General features: G+C 43.2%; 2 protein-coding genes across 6 annotated transcripts in view; both read right to left on the bottom strand.

Moving 5' to 3' along the window:
* Positions 1-2,265: 2,265 nt before the first annotated feature.
* rl10a (ribosomal protein L10a-2) lies at positions 2,266-8,013 on the bottom strand. Its single transcript, NM_001139733.1, has 6 exons — positions 7,985-8,013; positions 7,445-7,516; positions 7,222-7,302; positions 3,138-3,286; positions 2,793-2,965; positions 2,266-2,476 (listed from the first exon to the last, which is right to left on the bottom strand). The coding sequence occupies exons 1-6, from the start codon at positions 7,987-7,989 to the stop codon at positions 2,306-2,308; spliced, it is 651 nt and encodes a 216-aa protein (NP_001133205.1). The 5' UTR covers positions 7,990-8,013; the 3' UTR covers positions 2,266-2,305.
* Positions 8,014-14,293: 6,280 nt separating this feature from the next.
* The window catches only part of LOC100136532 (peroxisomal proliferator-activated receptor beta1A), a 54,525-nt gene continuing 50,505 nt past the window's right edge, over positions 14,294-18,313 (bottom strand). For 4 of the 5 annotated variants that reach the window (XM_045704996.1, XM_045704995.1, XM_014167444.2 and 1 more), the window contains 2 exons: positions 17,643-17,886; positions 14,294-17,396 (listed from right to left, as the gene is read on the bottom strand). In XM_045704996.1, coding sequence (XP_045560952.1) covers positions 17,149-17,396; positions 17,643-17,886 — 492 coding nt within the window. In that variant the 3' untranslated portion in view covers positions 14,294-17,148. 5 annotated transcript variants of the gene reach the window in all.

Raw genomic sequence — 18,313 nt, 5'->3', positions numbered from 1 at the left:
ATTCAGACCCCCTGATTTTTTCCCAAATGTTGTTACGTTACAGCCTTATTCTAAAATTGATTAATAGTCCTCCCCCCATCAATGACAAAGCAAAAACAGGTTTAGAAATGTTGGCAAAAGTATTTAAAAAAACCCTGAAATATCACATTTGAGGCATTCAGACCCTTTACTCAGTACTTTGTTGAAGCACCTTTGGCAGCGATTACAGGCTTGAGTCTTCTTGGGTATGACGGTACAAGCTTGGCACACCTGTATTTGGGGAGTTTCTCCCATTCTTCTCTGCAGATCCACTCATGCTCTGTCAGGTTGGATGGGGAACGTCGAGGCACAGCCATTTTCAGGTCTCTCCAGAGATGTTTGATCAGGGATATTCAGAGACTTGTCCCGAAGCCACTCCTGCTTTGTCTTGGCTGTGTGCTTAGGGTCGTTGTCATGTTGGAAGGTGAACCTTCGCCCCAGTCTGAGGTCCTGAGCCCTCTGGAGCAGGTTTTCATCAAGGATCTCTCTGTACATTGCTCCGTTCTTTCCCTCGGCCCTGACTAGTCTCCCAGTCCCTGACGCTGAAAAACATCCCCTCAGCATGATGCTGCCACCACCATTCTTCACCGTAGGGATGGTATTGGCCAGGTGATAAGCGATGCCTGGTTTCCTCCAGAATTGAAGTTTGGCATTCAGGCCAAAGAGTTCAATCCTGGTTTCATCAGACCAGAGAAACTTGTTTCTCATGGTCTGAGAGTCCTTTAGATGCCTTCTGGCAAACTCCAAGCGGGCTGTCATGTGCCTTTTACTGAGGAGTGGCTTTCATCTGGCCACTCTGCCATAAAGTCCTAATTGGTGAAGTGCCGCAGTGATGGTTATCCTTCTGGAATATTCTCCCTTCTCCACAGAGAAACTCTGGAGCGCTGTCAGAGTGACCATCGGGTTCTTGGTCACCTCCCTGACCAAGGCCCTTCTCCCCCGATTGCTCAGTTTGGCTGGGTGGCCAGCTCTAGTAAGAGTCTTGGGGGTTCCAAACTTCTTCCATTTAAGAATGATGGAGGCCACTGTGTTCTTGGGGGATCTTCAATGCTGCAGAATTTGTTTGGTACCCATCCCCAGGTCTGTGCCTCAACACAATCCTGTCTCGGAGCTCTACGGACAATTCCTTCGACCTCATGGCTTGGTTTTTGCTCTGGCATGCACTGTCAACTGTGGGACCTTATATAGACAGGCGTGTGCCTTTCCAAATCATGTTCAATCAATTGAATATACCACAGTTGGACTCCAATCAAGTTGTAGAAACATCAAGGATGATCAATGGAAACAGGATGCCCCAGAGCTCAAAGGGTCTGAATACTTATGTTAAGTTGTTTATTTTGAATACGTTTGAAAACAAATCTAAAAAACAGTTTTTGCTTCATTATTATGGGGTATTGTGTGTAGATTGAGGACAACTTTTATTTTGTCAATTTTAGAGTAAGGCTGTAGCGTTACAAAATGTGGAAAAAGGGGTCTAAATACTTTCCAAATGCACTGTAGGACAGTTCTTACCTTGTGACTCGGCTCTATGCTCTCCAGTATCACCGAGTAGAGGAAAAGACAAGATAATCGTATTGTCACAGCAACCTCCTGTGCTCTGCTATTGAGAGGCAAACCGGCAGGAACATCAGGGGACTGTCTGCTTACATTATAAGGGATTGTGTATGCATTTTAATAGTGGTACACATTTTTGCTCTGACTACATGGACCCTGTTTTAAGGACCATTTCTTCATGACCCTTACCCTGCTCAGCCTCAACACCTGTTCATTTTGAGGGCCCACTAGGCCCATCTGAAGCAGAATGGCAACCAAGAACTGACAAATTGAAATTGTCAGCCATGCAGACTTCAAACCAAATATCATTTTTAGGGAAAATGAATATCGGTCTGCATTAGATTTGTCCATGTGACCAATAAATTGCTATCCCCTCCAACCGCTTGTCATGTTGGCCCCTCCCATCAGTTTCACTGACTAGCTTCCGTAGAAACTGGGGCAGACTGACTCTAATATGCGTTATTTCTGTGAATCTGTACATTGAGTCTCGATTTAGCCAATTTGCCCCTTTTAGAAACATAATCTGACATTTAATTATAAATAGACATTGTAGACATTGTGCTACTTCCAAAAACAGGCTGGTAAATATTTAGTTTTTTTAATATCAAAATGTCTCTGATCCCTTGCAGAGAGGATGACCAGCACTACACAAAGTAGTCTGGGACAACAAGAATACCCACAAAGCGAGATGTTTTTTATGTCCTTTTATTGGTAGTAAAAGCAGTTTTGTCCTCTAGTAGAGGCGCTGGGGCTTTCCCATGGTGCTTTTGACATAGAGGGCACGGACATTCTGCCAGTTCTTCTTCAGCAGAGACACCAGGAAGTTAACTGCCAAGTGGATGTTGTAGACCAGCTCCTCCTCGGACATCTTCACGTGCCCCACAGCCACTGCCAGACACAGCACCTGAAATAGAGTGGCGAGGAGATTGGGTCATGTTACAATGGCAGGTAGCCTAGCGGTTAAGAGCATTGGGCCAGTAACCGAAAGATCGCTGTTTTGAATCCGTGAGCCGAATAGGTAAACAATCTGTCGATGTGCCCTTCAGCAAGGCACTTATCCAGAGTGACTTACAGGAGCAATTAAGGTTAAGAGTGTCTGCTAAATGCTAAAGTGTAAATGAACAGGCGGATACATAAATGCATTGATCATACAGACTGCATGTCTCCATCATGTAACATCTACAATAAAAGTACATATCTGGCACCAGACCGATTCATACCTTCTTCATCTGGAACTTGATGGTGGATTTGACCTCATCAACCTTGATGTTGAGGTTCTCGTTGTGGGTGAGCAGGGAGGGGAATTTGCCAGCCTTGTTGAGCCCAGGCCCCAGGATACGAGGGATCTGCTTGATCAGCGATTCCGAGGCCAGGAAGGCATCATACTTCTTGGCTGTTCGGGCAGAGATTAGAGTCAAGAACAGAACTATCAAGACCCAGACCAGAGGTGGACCAAGCGCTTCAGGACAGGGGAAATGTAAGACTAATTTAAATGCGGATAAACAGTAGCAAGACCTAGACAGATCATAAGATGGACCATCTGGATATGACTTGAAGCACCACACCCAGTTTCTTGACCATTTTCTTGTTCTTGTTGAGTTTCTTGAGGGCTTCAATGTCCATGTGGGGCAGCTCTGCAGCCTTGGCCTCATCACAATGCTGCTGGTCTCCCAGGATGCACACAGAGAACTTGGGCCTGGGGGTGGTCTTCAGTCTATAGGGGCAATTCAGAACAGTTGACAACCATATGGCACACCAGTAATGCTCAAACCACATAACGGAGGGGCTTCACCATATGGCCATGCTAGAATGGACACGCAACTAAAGAGATTCTAACCCGTAGCCCTTTCCTGCAGTCAATGACCAAAACTGCCCTCTGGCCTCATGGCTGGAATGTTAATATTGTTCCTCATTTTAACATTAACCTGTTAGGGCTAGGGGGCAGTATTGACACGGCTGGATAAAAAAACATACCCGATTTAATCTGGTTACCACTCCTACCCAGTAACTAGAATATGCATATACTTATTACATATGGATAGAAAACACCCTAAATTTTCTAAAACTGTTTGAATGGTGTCTGTGAGTATAACAGAACTCATTTGGCAGGCAAAACCCTGAGACATTTTCTGACAGGAAGTGGATACCTGATGTGTTGTATTACCTTTAAACCTATGCCATTGAAAAACACAGGGGCTGAGGAATATTTTGGCACTTCCTATTGCTTCCACTAGATGTCACCAGCCTTTACAAAGTGTTTTGAGTCTTCTGGAGGGAGATCTGACCGAACAAGAGCCATGGAACGATGATGGCCCATTAGACACCTGGCGCGCAAGTTCATGTTGGGTACCCTCGTTCCAATACGTTATAAAAGAGTATGCATTCGTCCACCTTGAATATTATTCATGTTCTGGTTAAAAAAGGCCCTAATGATTTATGCTATACAACGTTTGACATGTTTGAACGAACGTAAATATATTTTTTCCCCTCGTTCATGACGAGAAGTCCGGCTGGCTTAGATCATGTGCTAACAAGACGGAGATTTTTGGACATAAATGAGCTTTTTTGAACAAAACTACATTCGTTATGGACCTGTGATACCTGGAAGTGACATCTGATGAAGAGAATCAAAGGTAATGGATTATTTACATAGTATTTTCGATTTTAGATCTCCCCAACATGACGTCTAGTCTGTATCGCGTATTTTTCTGGGCGCAGTGCTCAGATTATTGCAAAGTGTGATTTCCCAGTAAGGTTATTTTTAAATCTGGCAAGTTGATTGCGTTCAAGAGATGTAAATCTATAATTCTTTAAATGACAATATAATATTTTACCAATGTTTTCTAATTTTAATTATTTAATTTGTGACGCTGACTTGACTGCCGGTTATTGGAGGGAAACGATTTCCTCAACATCAATGCCATAGTAAAACGCTGTTTTTGGATATAAATATGAACTTGATAGAACTAAAAATGCATGCATTGTCTAACATAATGTCCTAGGAGTGTCATCTGATGGAGATTGTAAAAGGTTAGTGCATCATTTTAGCTGGTTTTATGGTTTTGGTGACCCTGTCTTTGAATTGACAAAACATTACACACAACTCTTGTAAATGTACTGTCCTAACATACTCTAAATTTATGCTTTCGCCGTAAAACCTTTTTGAAATCGTAAAACGTGGTTAGATTAAGGAGATGTTTATCTTTCAACGGGTGTAAAATAGTTGTATGTTTGAAAAATTTGAATTTTGACATTTATTTGGATTGAAATTTGCCGCTCTTGAAATGCACCTGCTGTTGATGGAGTGCACCACGGGTGGGACGCTAGCGTCCCACCTAGCCCATAGAGGTTAATAAAGATATTTAAAAAAACAGACGAGAACCCGGTGTTTCTACATCTAACAGTTATTATATTTCAGTCTTCTGTAATGTATATAAAGTGTAATACTGGGATGCAAAATCAAAATTGAATACATGAAATATATCTGACACGGTACGTGTCTTTTTATGCCCATAAAACATATGTGAGGTGTATACTTTTTTGTTAATGTAGATTTGTTTAAGACTACCAAAAATCACTGCAGTAAAAGGCTAAACCTAACTTGACCCAATCCTTTCCCAAACCGAAATCCTTAACGTTACACCACTAGCTTATGTAATTCCTGACTAGACAATAGTCACTTCCACCCTTCAACATTGCCATCCATTGACTCTCCAAAATGGGCGAGATCCAAACCCAAAGGGACGACTCGTACCAGAGAAGAGTACTCTGTAGTCTTACCAGAACCACAGATCGGCTTCTCTTCTGGACTGCACCAGCAACACCATTACCTAAAATGGTCGGCTCGAAGGTGGGCACAAAGACCCCCCTTTCTGCCTCCCCTCATGTTTTAACCTCTATGGGCTAGGTGGGACGCAAGCGTCCCACCCGTGGTGCACTCCATCAACAGCAGGTGCATTTCAAGAGCGGCAAATTTCAATCCAAATAAATGTCAAAATTCAAATTTTTCAAACATACAACTATTTTACACCCGTTGAAAGATAAACATCTCCTTAATCTAACCACGTTTTACGATTTCAAAAAGGTTTTACGGCGAAAGCATAAATTTATAGTATGTTAGGACAGTACATTTACAAGAGTTGTGTGTAATGTTTTGTCAATTCAAAGACAGGGTCACCAAAACCATAAAACCAGCTAAAATGATGCACTAACCTTTTACAATCTCCATCAGATGACACTCCTAGGACATTATGTTAGACAATGCATGCATTTTTAGTTCTATCAAGTTCATATTTATATCCAAAAACAGCGTTTTACTATGGCATTGATGTTGAGGAAATCGTTTCCCTCCAATAACCGGCAGTCAAGTCAGTACCACAAATTAAATAATTAAAATTAGAAAACATTGGTAAAATATTATATTGTCATTTAAAGAATTATAGATTTACATCTCTTGAACGCAATCAACTTGCCAGATTTAAAAATAACCTTACTGGGAAAATCACACTTTGCAATAATCTGAGCACTGCGCCCAGAAAAATACGCGTTGCGATACAGACTAGACGTCATGTTGGGGAGATCTAAAATCGAAAATACTATGTAAATAATCCATTACCTTTGATTCTCTTCATCAGATGTCACTTCCAGGTATCACAGGTCCATAACGAATGTAGTTTTGTTCAAAAAAGCTCATCATTTATGTCCAAAAATCTCCGTCTTGTTAGCACATGACCTAAGCCAGCCGGACTTTCGTCATGAACGAGGGGGAAAAAATATATTTACGTTCGTTCAAACATGTCAAACGTTGTATAGCATAAATCATTAGGGCCTTTTTAACCAGAACATGAATAATATTCAAGGTGGACGAATGCATTCTCTTTTATACCGTATTGGAACGAGGGTACCCAACATGAACTCGCGCGCCAGGTGTCTAATGGGCCATCATAGTTCCATGGCTCTTGTTCGGTCAGATCTCCCTCCAGAAGACTCAAAACACTTTGTAAAGGCTGGTGACATCTAGTGGAAGCAATAGGAAGTGCCAAAATATTCCTCAGCCCCTGTGTTTTTCAATGGCATAGGTTTAAAGGTAATACAACACATCAGGTATCCACTTCCTGTCAGAAAATGTCTCAGGGTTTTGCCTGCCAAATGAGTTTTGTTATACTCACAGACACCATTCAAACAGTTTTAGAAAATTTAGAGTGTTTTCTATCCATATATAAGAAGTACATGCATATTCTAGTTACTGGGTAGGATTAGTAACCAGATTAAATCGGGTACATTTTTTTTATCCAGCCGTGCAAATACTGCCCCCTAGCCCTAACAGGTTATTAAGACCCAGGGTAGGGGTCCGTCTGCTGGTTCCCTCCCGCAAGGCGAAGTTCAGTCAGACTACCCAGAACACTTCTGCACCATCCGTCCCACAACAGCCCTGCTATTGGAATTTAGTTTCTGTATGAGTTAGTGAATGTGTATAAGAGATTGTACATTACTAGATAAGTGTGGATCTTGAGTGTGCATAAAGAGGACTGGGTTTGAGCCAGTGAGTTTTTAATGTCCAGATCAAGGGGCCGAACCAGGCCTGTTCACATTCAGGACTAAACGGGGCAGACAGGCAGAAGGATGGGTGATACAGGAAAGAGGCCAAACCTGACTGTGCCAGAGAAACGCTTATCCTTCTGGGGATCATAGTTCTTCAAGCTGATCTGGAGCTCTACAGACTCCGTGAACCTTTAGGAAGACAAAGCAAACCAATCAAGATCATCGCTGAGATTTACCTAAATTAGGGGTTGTGACAACATGCATTATTTTATTTAAATGGCTAAACCAACGTGCAAAAGTTGCTAACTGTACACTAGAGAAAGGGTCTTACTTGCGTGGCTTGGCAAGAGATCCCGCCTGGACCTCCTTGACCACCTCATAAAGCATATCCCTGGATACCTTGCTGTAATTAAACAAAATGTCATTGAGTCAGAATGCCATATAATTATACATAAATGTTTTGCCAAATGACTAATTCATTAATATTATCGCCCCCACATCCCACTGAACTGACTTGACGCCATAGCAGGTTCTCGATAGTAGTCGACAAACCGGTAGCCTATCGAGTAAGTATAAAAGCCAGTAAAATGTACAAATCACAACTATTACAACATTAACCATGTCCAGTTATGTACGACACTACTTAATTCAGTTCGGAACATAAACGATTTCATGTTAGATGGATGTGGATTTGTCCGTAGTGTTAGCATTCAAGCTAGTTGCACTATGGATGAAGCTAGCTACTGTAACTACACTCCACACACTGCTCATGAGGTTCAAAGAGAACACGCTGAGTTAGTACGTTTTAAAGTGATCACTGACAACAATATAACATGTCTGACTTCTTGTTTGTTTTTTACTTTCCTCTCACCTCATATTGACGGTACTGCTCTCACGCGACAGAGCATTGAAAAGGAGGAAGCAGGGGCAGTCCGTCGCAAGTTATAGACGTTTTCCGTGACGTAAATTCTGTGATTCCCGGGACGGCCATATTTGTAGTTTTTCTCGTCTCTAGCCTATTTTATGAAATTAATATATGGATTTAGACATGTATATCACTTGCAATAACAATATTCTAACTAAAGCATGTGAAAACACTATACATAAGCCCTATAAATAGTATTTTTTGTGCAGTATCTTAGACTTTCAAAGACATAAAAGAACAAATAAAGTATTTAGTCATAATGTGGCATTGGAGGCACAGTGAGATATTTATTACTGAACTGATGCTGAACTGTGACCTGCCTTGCCCATGTGATCTTCTATAAAATCCAATGTCCATTTATAAGACGAAATAGAGAACAGGGGACACTACACTGGTAAGACTGATGCCCTTAGGCTACAGCGACAAGCAGATTGATGAGAGACTTGTGTTAACACATAAGCCATGTCTATCATCAATCATAACACCCCACAATTGTCACAATGCCTGTAAACTAAGTGCTTATGCATGTTACGTTCCCCAGTTTCTGTGTTGTGGTTTGTGTATTTGTATGTGTATCTTTCAGGATGGATTCCTGAATTTCCCCAAACTTACCGTGCGAAGGAATAAATTCCCTGTAAACGGTATTCTCTGCCTTTTGTCATCCTTATTCACACCTACAGTCCATACCTCTTTCACACCACGGAGAGTTGAGTTGTAGCAGGGTGTTGCGTTCCCTCTTCCGAGAGGCGTGCATAACATAATGGGGGCTCATCCGGGATTCCATTAAACCCACCAGACCCTGCTGCACTGAGCTCTCTGTGATTAGTAATTGAGGTGTGATGATAGGTTGTGAGTTTGGGTGACTTGTTAAGTTTATGTGTGTTCAGTGGACTTCTGTGTACAAGATGGCTGCCTCAGCCATCTCCAACTTTTTTGAAGCGCCCTCTATTGATTGTTTGGTGAGGTTTCGGAAAGCAGATCTTTTAGCTGTAGCTGACCATTATGGCTTCGTTATCCCCGAGAAAGCCCTAAAGGCTGAGCTTTTGGTGCTAGTCAGGGAGGGTTTAATGAGGAAACAAATTCTCTCATTGAAAGATGATGAGAGGGAGGCTTCAGGAGAGGAGACGAGTAGACCTTCCGATGCCAAGTCGGAGGACAAGGCGGAGGAAGGGGTTGCTCGTACCCCCTTTACATTGCCCCGATTCTATCCTTTATCTTCTGCTTCAGGTCATTCAGGCGGGACCGCTAGGCTGAAGGTGAGGCTGGCCCGGTTAGAAATGGAGCAAAAAGATAAAGAGAGACAGATGCAGTTTGAACTTGAAATTAGGAGAATGGAAATTGACAAGGAGGTGAGGATCCGACAACTGGAGCTAGACGCTGGCTCCAGTGCGACTCCACAAGCTGCTTATCATCAAGCCCACTTTGATGTAAGTAAAAATATAGCTTTAGTCCCTCCATTCCGAGAGTTGGAAGTTGATTCCTATTTCTCTGCATTTGAGCGTGTGGCCGCTGCGCTGCATTGGCCACTCGAGGTTTGGCCGCTCCTGTTACAATGTAAATTGTCTGGGAAAGCCCAGGAAGTAGTAGCTGCTCTCTCCCTGGAAGACAGTTTACACTATGATACAGTTAAAACTACCGTGTTGCGGGCTTATGAGTTGGTGCCTGAAGCTTATAGGCAGCGCTTCAGTAACCACAAAAAAACATCTCACTGTACTTTTGTTGAGTTTGCTAGGGACAAAGAGTCTCTGTTTAATCGCTGGTGTTCAGCCAGCAAAGCTAACACCTTTGTTGATATTCGGGAGTTGATGCTGTTGGAGGATTTTAAAAGCAACCTCCTTGATAGAATTGTAGTTCATTTAAATGAACAGAAAGTGGTGACATTGGCCCAGGCAGCAGTGTTGGCAGATGAGTACGCTTTGACACACAAGACTGTCTTTGGTGCGCCTCGTTTTGAAGGCCTAACGATTACGTCATCAGTGCCTCGTTCAGGTCGCTTTTCCTCTGACAACCCTAAGCCTTGTCATGAAATCCGTGAATGTTTTTACTGTCACCAAAAGGGTCATGTGATTGCGGACTGCCCGGTTTTGAAAAATAAACCGAAACAGTCCCTGTCACCATCCCCAAAAATGAAAAGTGTGGGTTTAGTCAAGTCTATGGCTCGTCCGTTGGACCGAGTTATTGATTCAGCATTTGAGAAACCGGATCCTGTCTATGCTCCGTTTATATCTGCCGGTTGTGTTTCCTTAACTGGAGAACAAGCTGATCAAAAGCCCATTCAAATCTTAACAGACACCGGGGCGGTGCAGTCAGTAATTGTTACTGATGCTTTACCCTGGTCTCCTGAAACGTATTGTGGCTCGCATGTCATATTACAGGGGATAGAGACAAAAACAGTACCTGTACCATTACACTGGGTCCACTTAGTGTCAGACTTGGTATCAGGACTTTTCCGTGTTGGTGTAGTGTCTACACTGCCAGTAAAAGGAGTCACATTGTTACTAGGGAATGATATTGCTGGTGGTAATGTCACTCCTGTGTTAGAGGTAGTAGACAACCCAGAAATCAGAACTTCAGATGAGAAATTGGTTCAAGCATTTCCACAAGTTTTTCCAGCTTGTGTGTTAACGAGGGAACAATCTCGCAAGCTAGGAGATGTGGTGGATTTGGCTAGTTCCATTTTTGAGAAAGTTGAGGTAGAAGACAATGCACTGAGTATTCCTTCTGCAATGCCGACAGTTTTTACCCCCGTAAAAACGAAGGCAGGGGATAGTGAAATCTCGCCCCAATTACATGACATTCTTTTATCTGTCACCCCCGAGAAGGTGATTGAATGTCAAAAGGGAGACACCAGTCTTCGCAAGTGTTTTGCTTTGGTAATTTCCATTGAGGAAGCTAAAACTAAGGAGACTGCCTACTTTATGGAAGCAGGAGTTTTGATGCGTAAATGGGCAGCTCATGACACCGTTAGTGACTGGAGTGAAGTGTGTCAGGTGGTTGTTCCTACACCGTTCCGACAGCAGGTGTTGTCACTCGCCCATGACCAGGCGTGGTCCGGACACTTAGGGATCACGAAGACTTATAACCGAGTCCTTCGAAAAAAAATTTGGCCAGGTTTTAAGTCTGACGTTGTCCAATTTTGTAAAACATGCCACATATGTCAACTCATTGGGAAAGCGAATCAAACAGTTCCTCGTGCGCCGCTTTGCCCGATTCCTGTGGTGGGGGAACAGTTTTAAAAAGTGATAATTGATTGTGTAGGTCCATTGCCGAAAACCAGGTCAGGTAACCAGTTCTTACTAACAATAATGTGCAGTGCTACTCGATACCCAGAGGCTATCCCTGTCCGTACAATAACAGCTAAGACTGTGATGAAGGCACTAGTGAAGTTCTTCTCTACGTTTGGACTCCCTAAAGTAATCCAAACTGATCAGGGATCCAACTTTATGTCAAAGCTGTTCTCTAATGTGTTGAAGACAGCTGTGTATTTCCCATCAGGTCTCCAGTCCGTATCATCCGGAGAGTCAAGGGGCTCTCAAATGCTGGCATCAGACGCTGAAGGCAATGCTACGCAAGTATTGCATGGATACCAGTACCGATTGGGATGAGGGGGTGCCCTTTGTCCTATTTGCTATTAGGGAAACAACACAAGAGTCCTTAGGGTTCAGCCCTGCTGACCTTGTGTTTGGACACACCCCACGGGGTCCGCTGAAAGTTTTGAAGGAGCATATCTTATCTCCTACACCCAGTAGCGCCCCTAAAAATGTGTTGTATTATGTCAGTAAGATGCGGGAGAGACTGCACGCCGCATGTGCGTTAGCCCAAAAGTCTCTCTCCTCTACTCAAAAACGCATGAAGTTGCATTATGACAAAAAGGCTGTTGGCCGTTCTTTTGCACCAGGGGATCAAGTTTTAGTTTTGTTGCCAATCCCTGGCTCATCTCTGTCAGCATGTTTTTCTGGACCATATCTTGCGGAAAAGAAACTCAGTGACACCAATTATGTGATAAAGACCCCAAGATCAAACTAAGGATCTTATCCTATTGATAAACAGTTTTCTGAATGTGTTTCAGGACGTTCCAAGTCGCACGTCCATCTTGGAACATGACGTGGATGTGGGGAACGCTGTTCCTCTAAGTCAGCATCCGTACCGGGTTAATGCAAAGAAAAGGGAGGTAATGAAAAGTGAGGTAGCTTATTTATTACAGAATGACATGGCAAAACCCAGTAACAGCTCCTGGAGTTCCCCGTGTATTCTTGTTCCTAAGCCTGACGGTACTTCTCGCTTATGTATGGACTATCATCGAGTAAATGCCGTTACAAAGTCTGATTCTTTTTCTCTACCTCGCTTAGATGACTGCATTGATAGAATTGGCTCGGCTGCTTACATTAGTAAGTTAGATTTGCTAAAATGTTATTGGCAGGTGCCTCTGACCTCTCGAGCTTCTGACATCTCGGCTTTCGTTACGCCAGATAACTTCGTACAATACACTGTGATGCCCTTTGGAATGTGTAACGCACCTGCTACTTTTCAGCGGCTAGTTAACATTGTGTTTGCGGATGTACCAAATTGTACTGCTTACCTTGACGATGTGGTGATTCATTCATCTACTTGTTCTGATCATCTCGCCACCTTGAAAAGTGTGTTTCAGCAGTTGGAGAATGCTTCTTTAACCCTCAATTTGGCCAAGTGTGAGTTTGGGAAGGCTACAGTGACTTACTTAGGGAAACAAGTTGGACGAGGTCAAGTGCGCCCAGTAACTGGCAAAGTGGAAGCAATTGTTGCTTTTCCTGCTCCCACGACTCGCCGCCAGTTGCGCAGATTCCTGGGGATGGTAGGTTACTATCGTACTTTCTGTAAGGTTTCTCGACGGTAGTAGCTCCCCTTTCATCTCTGCTTAGTCCCAAGGTACCATTTAAGTGGTCCCAAGACTGTAACTATGCTTTTGAGTCCGCTATAGCGCTACTTTGTTGTGGCCCAGTGCTTGCCGCCGCCAACTTTGACAAACCTTTTAAGTTGGAGGTAGATGCTAGTATAGTGGGGGTGGGTGCGGTTCTCTTGCAGGAAGATGAAGATGGAGTGGATCGGCCTGTCAGTTTCTTCTCCTGTAAGTTCAACTTGTGTCAGTCAAGGTACCCCACCATTGAACAAGAGACGCTGGCTTTATTGCTAGCCTTACAGTTCTTTGAGGTATATGTTGGCTCCAGTGCCTTGCCTGTAATGGTCTTCACAGACCATAATCCGTTGGTGTTCTTGAAGCAAATGTACAATCAGAACCGCCGCCTTATGCGGTGGGCTCTGATTGTACAAGGATATAATGTACAGATAGCCTATGTGAAGGGCTCGGCAAATGTGGTTGCCAATGCTCCATCACGGGTTTAGTAACTGGGGATGCGTTGGTTTTTGTTATTGCAAACTGTATGTTTGCATTTTTTGTGGTGGGCATGTTACGTTCCCCAGTTTCTGTGTTGTGGTTTGTGTATTTGTATGTGTATCTTTCAGGATGGATTCCTGAATTTCCCCAAACTTACCGTGCGAAGGAATAAATTCCCTGTAAACGGTATTCACTGCCTTTTGTCATCCTTATTCACACCTACAGTCCATACCTCTTTCACACCACGGAGAGTTGAGTTGTAGCAGGGTGTTGAGTTCCCTCTTCCGAGAGGCGTGCGTAACAATGCACTAACTTATACAGTCTCACATTCCTATTCAAATGCAGTGGGGGGCTATAACAGTCTGATGTCAGGTTAGGGTTCACAGGAAGAGGGACACTGTATGTAGTGGTCCACCCATACCTCCCCTCGGTGGGCTCCATTCAAGTTCAAGTTTGATTGAACTGATCTGTATGTAGGCTGGATACCGCAGCCTGAGCCCAGCCTGTCCGTGAAAAACAATGGCTGGGGGGTGATTGTTGAGACTCATGGCCTCGCTCACTGGGTTCACACACACACCTCAAAGGAAATGCTGTCTCAGGAAGGAAGCCAGGGGCCGCCAGGCTTTCCAACGCGTGACAGTCGATAGACACAGACCTGACCCATCCAGTTTGAGAGGATTGGTTTTATTTATCTTGCTCTCACACATGCACTAGAACTAATAAAGTGCACTACTTTTGACCAGAGACACTTTATTTGGTTGATGTTCTTGACATTACGATAAACATGTGTCAAACATTTAACATATGAGATTTTATCCAATAATTGAAAACGAGAACATCACATGTAGTCGAACAAGTAAGAAGAAAGCAAAACACATCAAAAGTATTAACCAATGTTTTTTAATCAACCATTTATAGGAAGTTCTATACCAAAGGTAGAAATCCTATACTTTCCCTCAGACGGTTAACACCAGGTGTTTATACAGATGTTAAATGCACAGTATTGCTGTGGTAGACCGTAGAATATTTCAGACCTGTGCTGTTGTGCTCATAACATTTGTATGCAGAAATAAAATCATTAGACAACAATTGATTCAAAGAAAAATGTACACAATTTAGCTTTTTTCTCATGCAGCAGTACTACTTTGCTGACATTTCTTTGTAACTTGTTCTATTCAGTAACTGAAAAGTTAAAAAAAAATCCCTAGAAGTTTATGAACACATCAAATGTGTAATTATAACTACCCACAGGCGGTCCATGACAATGACATTTCTAGGGGCACCAGAAAAAAAAGCAGGAAAATAAAATGATTCATACTGAGAGAAAGGAAGAAGGTAAGAGAATTAAAGAAAGATGAATACAGGGAGAGAAAGGACCCCCCATCCGCCCCAGGGTACACTGACTCCAAGTGGATACAGCACACTAACCAGAACAGGTGGTTCAACACTGTCACTTTATTATTATCATTGTCTCAACGGTCTCTGCAGTTAGGTGAGCATCAGATCACTCATTTGTGCTTTATCAACTCCCTGTGAGCAGAAATAAAGCGCTTATTCAAGAGATATCTGTAACCTCTCTACTGTATAGGCAAGGAGTCACATATGTCCTCCCCTTACTCGTGCTAGAATACACTTTTTTTGCAATTTTAATGTCACAATATAGAAAATAATAAAAACAGAAACATACATTGTTTTGCATAAAATTTACATAATTGCTATGTACAGTAGGAAGTGCAGTATTTCATCAGTTACCATAATTGGCTGACCTAAAAGAATGAGGATAAACCTTTTTCCTCGCATGGCAATTTAGATTGGTCCCCCTGCTGCCATGCATCTCTGAATTCTGATGGCTTGTCTAGAAGTAATTTTCTAGAAGTAATTTCTTGACCGTTGCCATGTATTTCAACTCTTCAAATGCTTACTCACTCCCTTCAATTGATCATGATCTAGATGGGTACAATCTATATGGTGGAAGCACTACAGAAGCTTTTGCTGTATTGCTTTCATTTGACCGGGCCTTTTTAGATCAGTGAAGAAGCGATAGGAAGGAACCAAGGGAGAAGGATCCATTTTTCTGTAAGTATTATGAACGGGTCATTCCCTGTCTGAAGTTCGACTGCGTGAGGGAGCGATAGTTGGCCAAATCCATAGCACCATACTTAGTGGAAGAATAAGAAGAGAGGAAAAGAAAGAAAGCGGGAAGCTCATAATATGAGAAAAGTACTGATAGAGTTTGGCTTGTTGACTGTGCGCAGTTAACAGAACACCACCTGGCTGAAAAAAATATATACATACCATACTTCAATTATACATAATTAAGTAAACATAAGTAAAATCAGGCATTCAAAACGTCTTATACAGACACCCTGATCAGGTTCACCTTCACAGTATGACAACACAGCATCATCCCATGGTTTTAGACCCATCAGTTGTACACAAAAGAAAACAAAAGGTATTGAGGTTAGGATGTTGTAAGAATCTATAAATGTATGTGTCCATTGAAAAGTGAGACTGACTGGACTGTGTGTGCTTCCTGGTCTAACAGGAGGAGAAGGGCTGGGGGTGGACCTCAAATGGAGGAGATTCATATATAAAAGGCATACACAAAATCACAGCTCCTACTATCACACATTCTCTGGGGGTGTGACGATGGATTTTGTTCACTAGCACAGAAAGGAGGTTCTTCGAACCCGGGACTGTGAGTTATCAAACAAATCCAAACCATTTTATGATTAGATCAGTGGGAGGTTGAGGGGTGTGAATTAATACATATGTGGAAAGGAGAGCTAAGGGGGGTTTGGTGATAGCTTATCCCAGTGTTATGGCCTTAGGATGGGATGGTAGGGACGGACCGTCAGGGGACACCTATGGTTGCCGACAACCCTCATTTGTAGAGGCAAGCAGAACCAGCATTTTTCTGAATATCAGCATCACGACTTCTCAGGAAGTTTGTAACACAAACAATGGCAGAACAAAGTCTGGTAATGACCCTGAACCGCAGGGTTAAGAATGTGTTGACTGTTGTAAAAAACACTGCGCATCGGGAGAGACTACAAAAATCTGTTGTATAAAAAGAGCAACGCTGATCATCCTTGTAACATTTAGGGGGAAAAGAGGAGTCTTGGTTTTGTTGTGGCGTTGGTTGATGAGCTGTTTGGTATTCTCCTGGAAATGAATACCTCGACACTGCACCTTCACCACATTCAGAGCAGGACACTACAAGCCCTTCAACCGCATCAGTCCTGTCCAACCACAGTTAAAGGCCTGCTATACAACAGCATCCACTTGAAACAGCTCAAATCACCTTCTATTTCGGGCACCCAAACACTCACACACGTTTAATATGTGGCAGGGTGTATGTTACTCTGTATGTCTCCCATCAGTCTCTTGCTCCATTCCAGGTCAGTACATGTCATTCGTACAGTCCAGAGACAGTCAAGAGACGTGATGATGAAAGCAACTTGCTGCCCAAACTACGGTGATTTATAATCAATCAATTGCATCTGAACAAGAGTGTGCAGCTACATATACATAGTTCTAACTCCCACCAGCCAGCGTTTCCAGAATAAACGCTGACACACCTGATTCAACTGATCAAGGTCGTGGTTGATTGGCTGATGAGGTGAATAGTGTGTTAATGCTGGGCTGGAACAAAAACATGCACTCCCTGTGACTCCCAATCCCAGAAACCAGGAGTGAGTGAACACTGCTGCTGTACTAGGAAGCTAAACCAGTCCAGTCAGTACATGTCCTTGTAGATCTCCTGCAGCAGCGGGTGCAGCGAAGTCTCTGACTCTGTCTTCTTGATCTTCTGGACCAGCATGGCGTTCTCAGTGACCAGCTGGCGCAGGTCGGCCATCTTGTTGAGCAGCTTGGGGAAAAGGTACTTTGAGTCAGTGTGGTTGGCCAGCAGGTGCTGGTCCAGGGCCTGCAGGATGCTGTCCTGAATCTCCTCCACCTGCTTGATGTTTATCAGCCCCGGACGGTCTGACAGGAGGAGAGAGAGGGAAAGGATGGGAAGAGGAGAGGAGGGGCGAGAAAAGGAATGGGGAGAGGGAGGTAAGTATCTGTCAACTGGTAGAAAACAAACTTATATTTTAGCACTAACCTCAGCTTTTCTTAGTTACCTTAGGCTTCTGATGATAGTAGAGGGGTTAGGGTTATTAGGACAGTGTATTGTGGTAGTACAGTAATGAGTTTTCCCGGTAGCACCAGTATAGAATCAGCACATACCTCCACAAAGAATGATGGCGGCCACGAACAGGGCCAGGTCACTGTCATCCAGCTCCAGGGCGTTGAACTTGACCGCAAACTCAAACTTGGGCTCCATGATCTCGCTGAAGGGGCGCCGCAGGCTGCGCAGGAACTCCCGGGTCACAAAGCCCTTCCCGTTGGCCACCAGCAACCCGTCCTTGTTCATGAGCGAGGGCAGCATGGCGAAGATGGCCTCATGCACGCCGTACTTCAGCAGCGTCACCTGGTGGGGGGAGGGAGAACCACAGCCTGATTATCATCGCCTGATATCTCAACTCTTTGCTTATGCCAAGTATGTACACTGCATTTGGAAAGTATTTAGACCCCTTGACTTTTTCCACATTCTGTTACATTAGAGCCTTATTCTAAAATGGATTTAATAAAACATTTCTCATCGATCTACACACAATACCCCATAATGGCAAAGCGAAAACAGGTTTTTAGAACATAGAAGATGTATACATTTTCGAGTCTCATAACAAAGGGTCTGAATACTTATTTAATTGTGATATCAGTTTTTATTTTTTTAAACATTATCAACAAAAAAAACTGTTTTTGCTTTGTCATGATGCAGTATTGGGTGTAGATTGATGGGGGGAAAAGCATTTTAGATTAAGGCTGTAACGTAACAGAACGTGGAAAAAGTCAAT

This window comes from Salmo salar, chromosome ssa22, assembly GCF_905237065.1.
Source record: "Salmo salar chromosome ssa22, Ssal_v3.1, whole genome shotgun sequence".
Classification (NCBI taxonomy): domain Eukaryota; kingdom Metazoa; phylum Chordata; class Actinopteri; order Salmoniformes; family Salmonidae; genus Salmo; species Salmo salar.
Note: the sequence above shows the minus strand (reverse complement) of the source record. Positions and strands in the feature narration are given on the sequence as shown.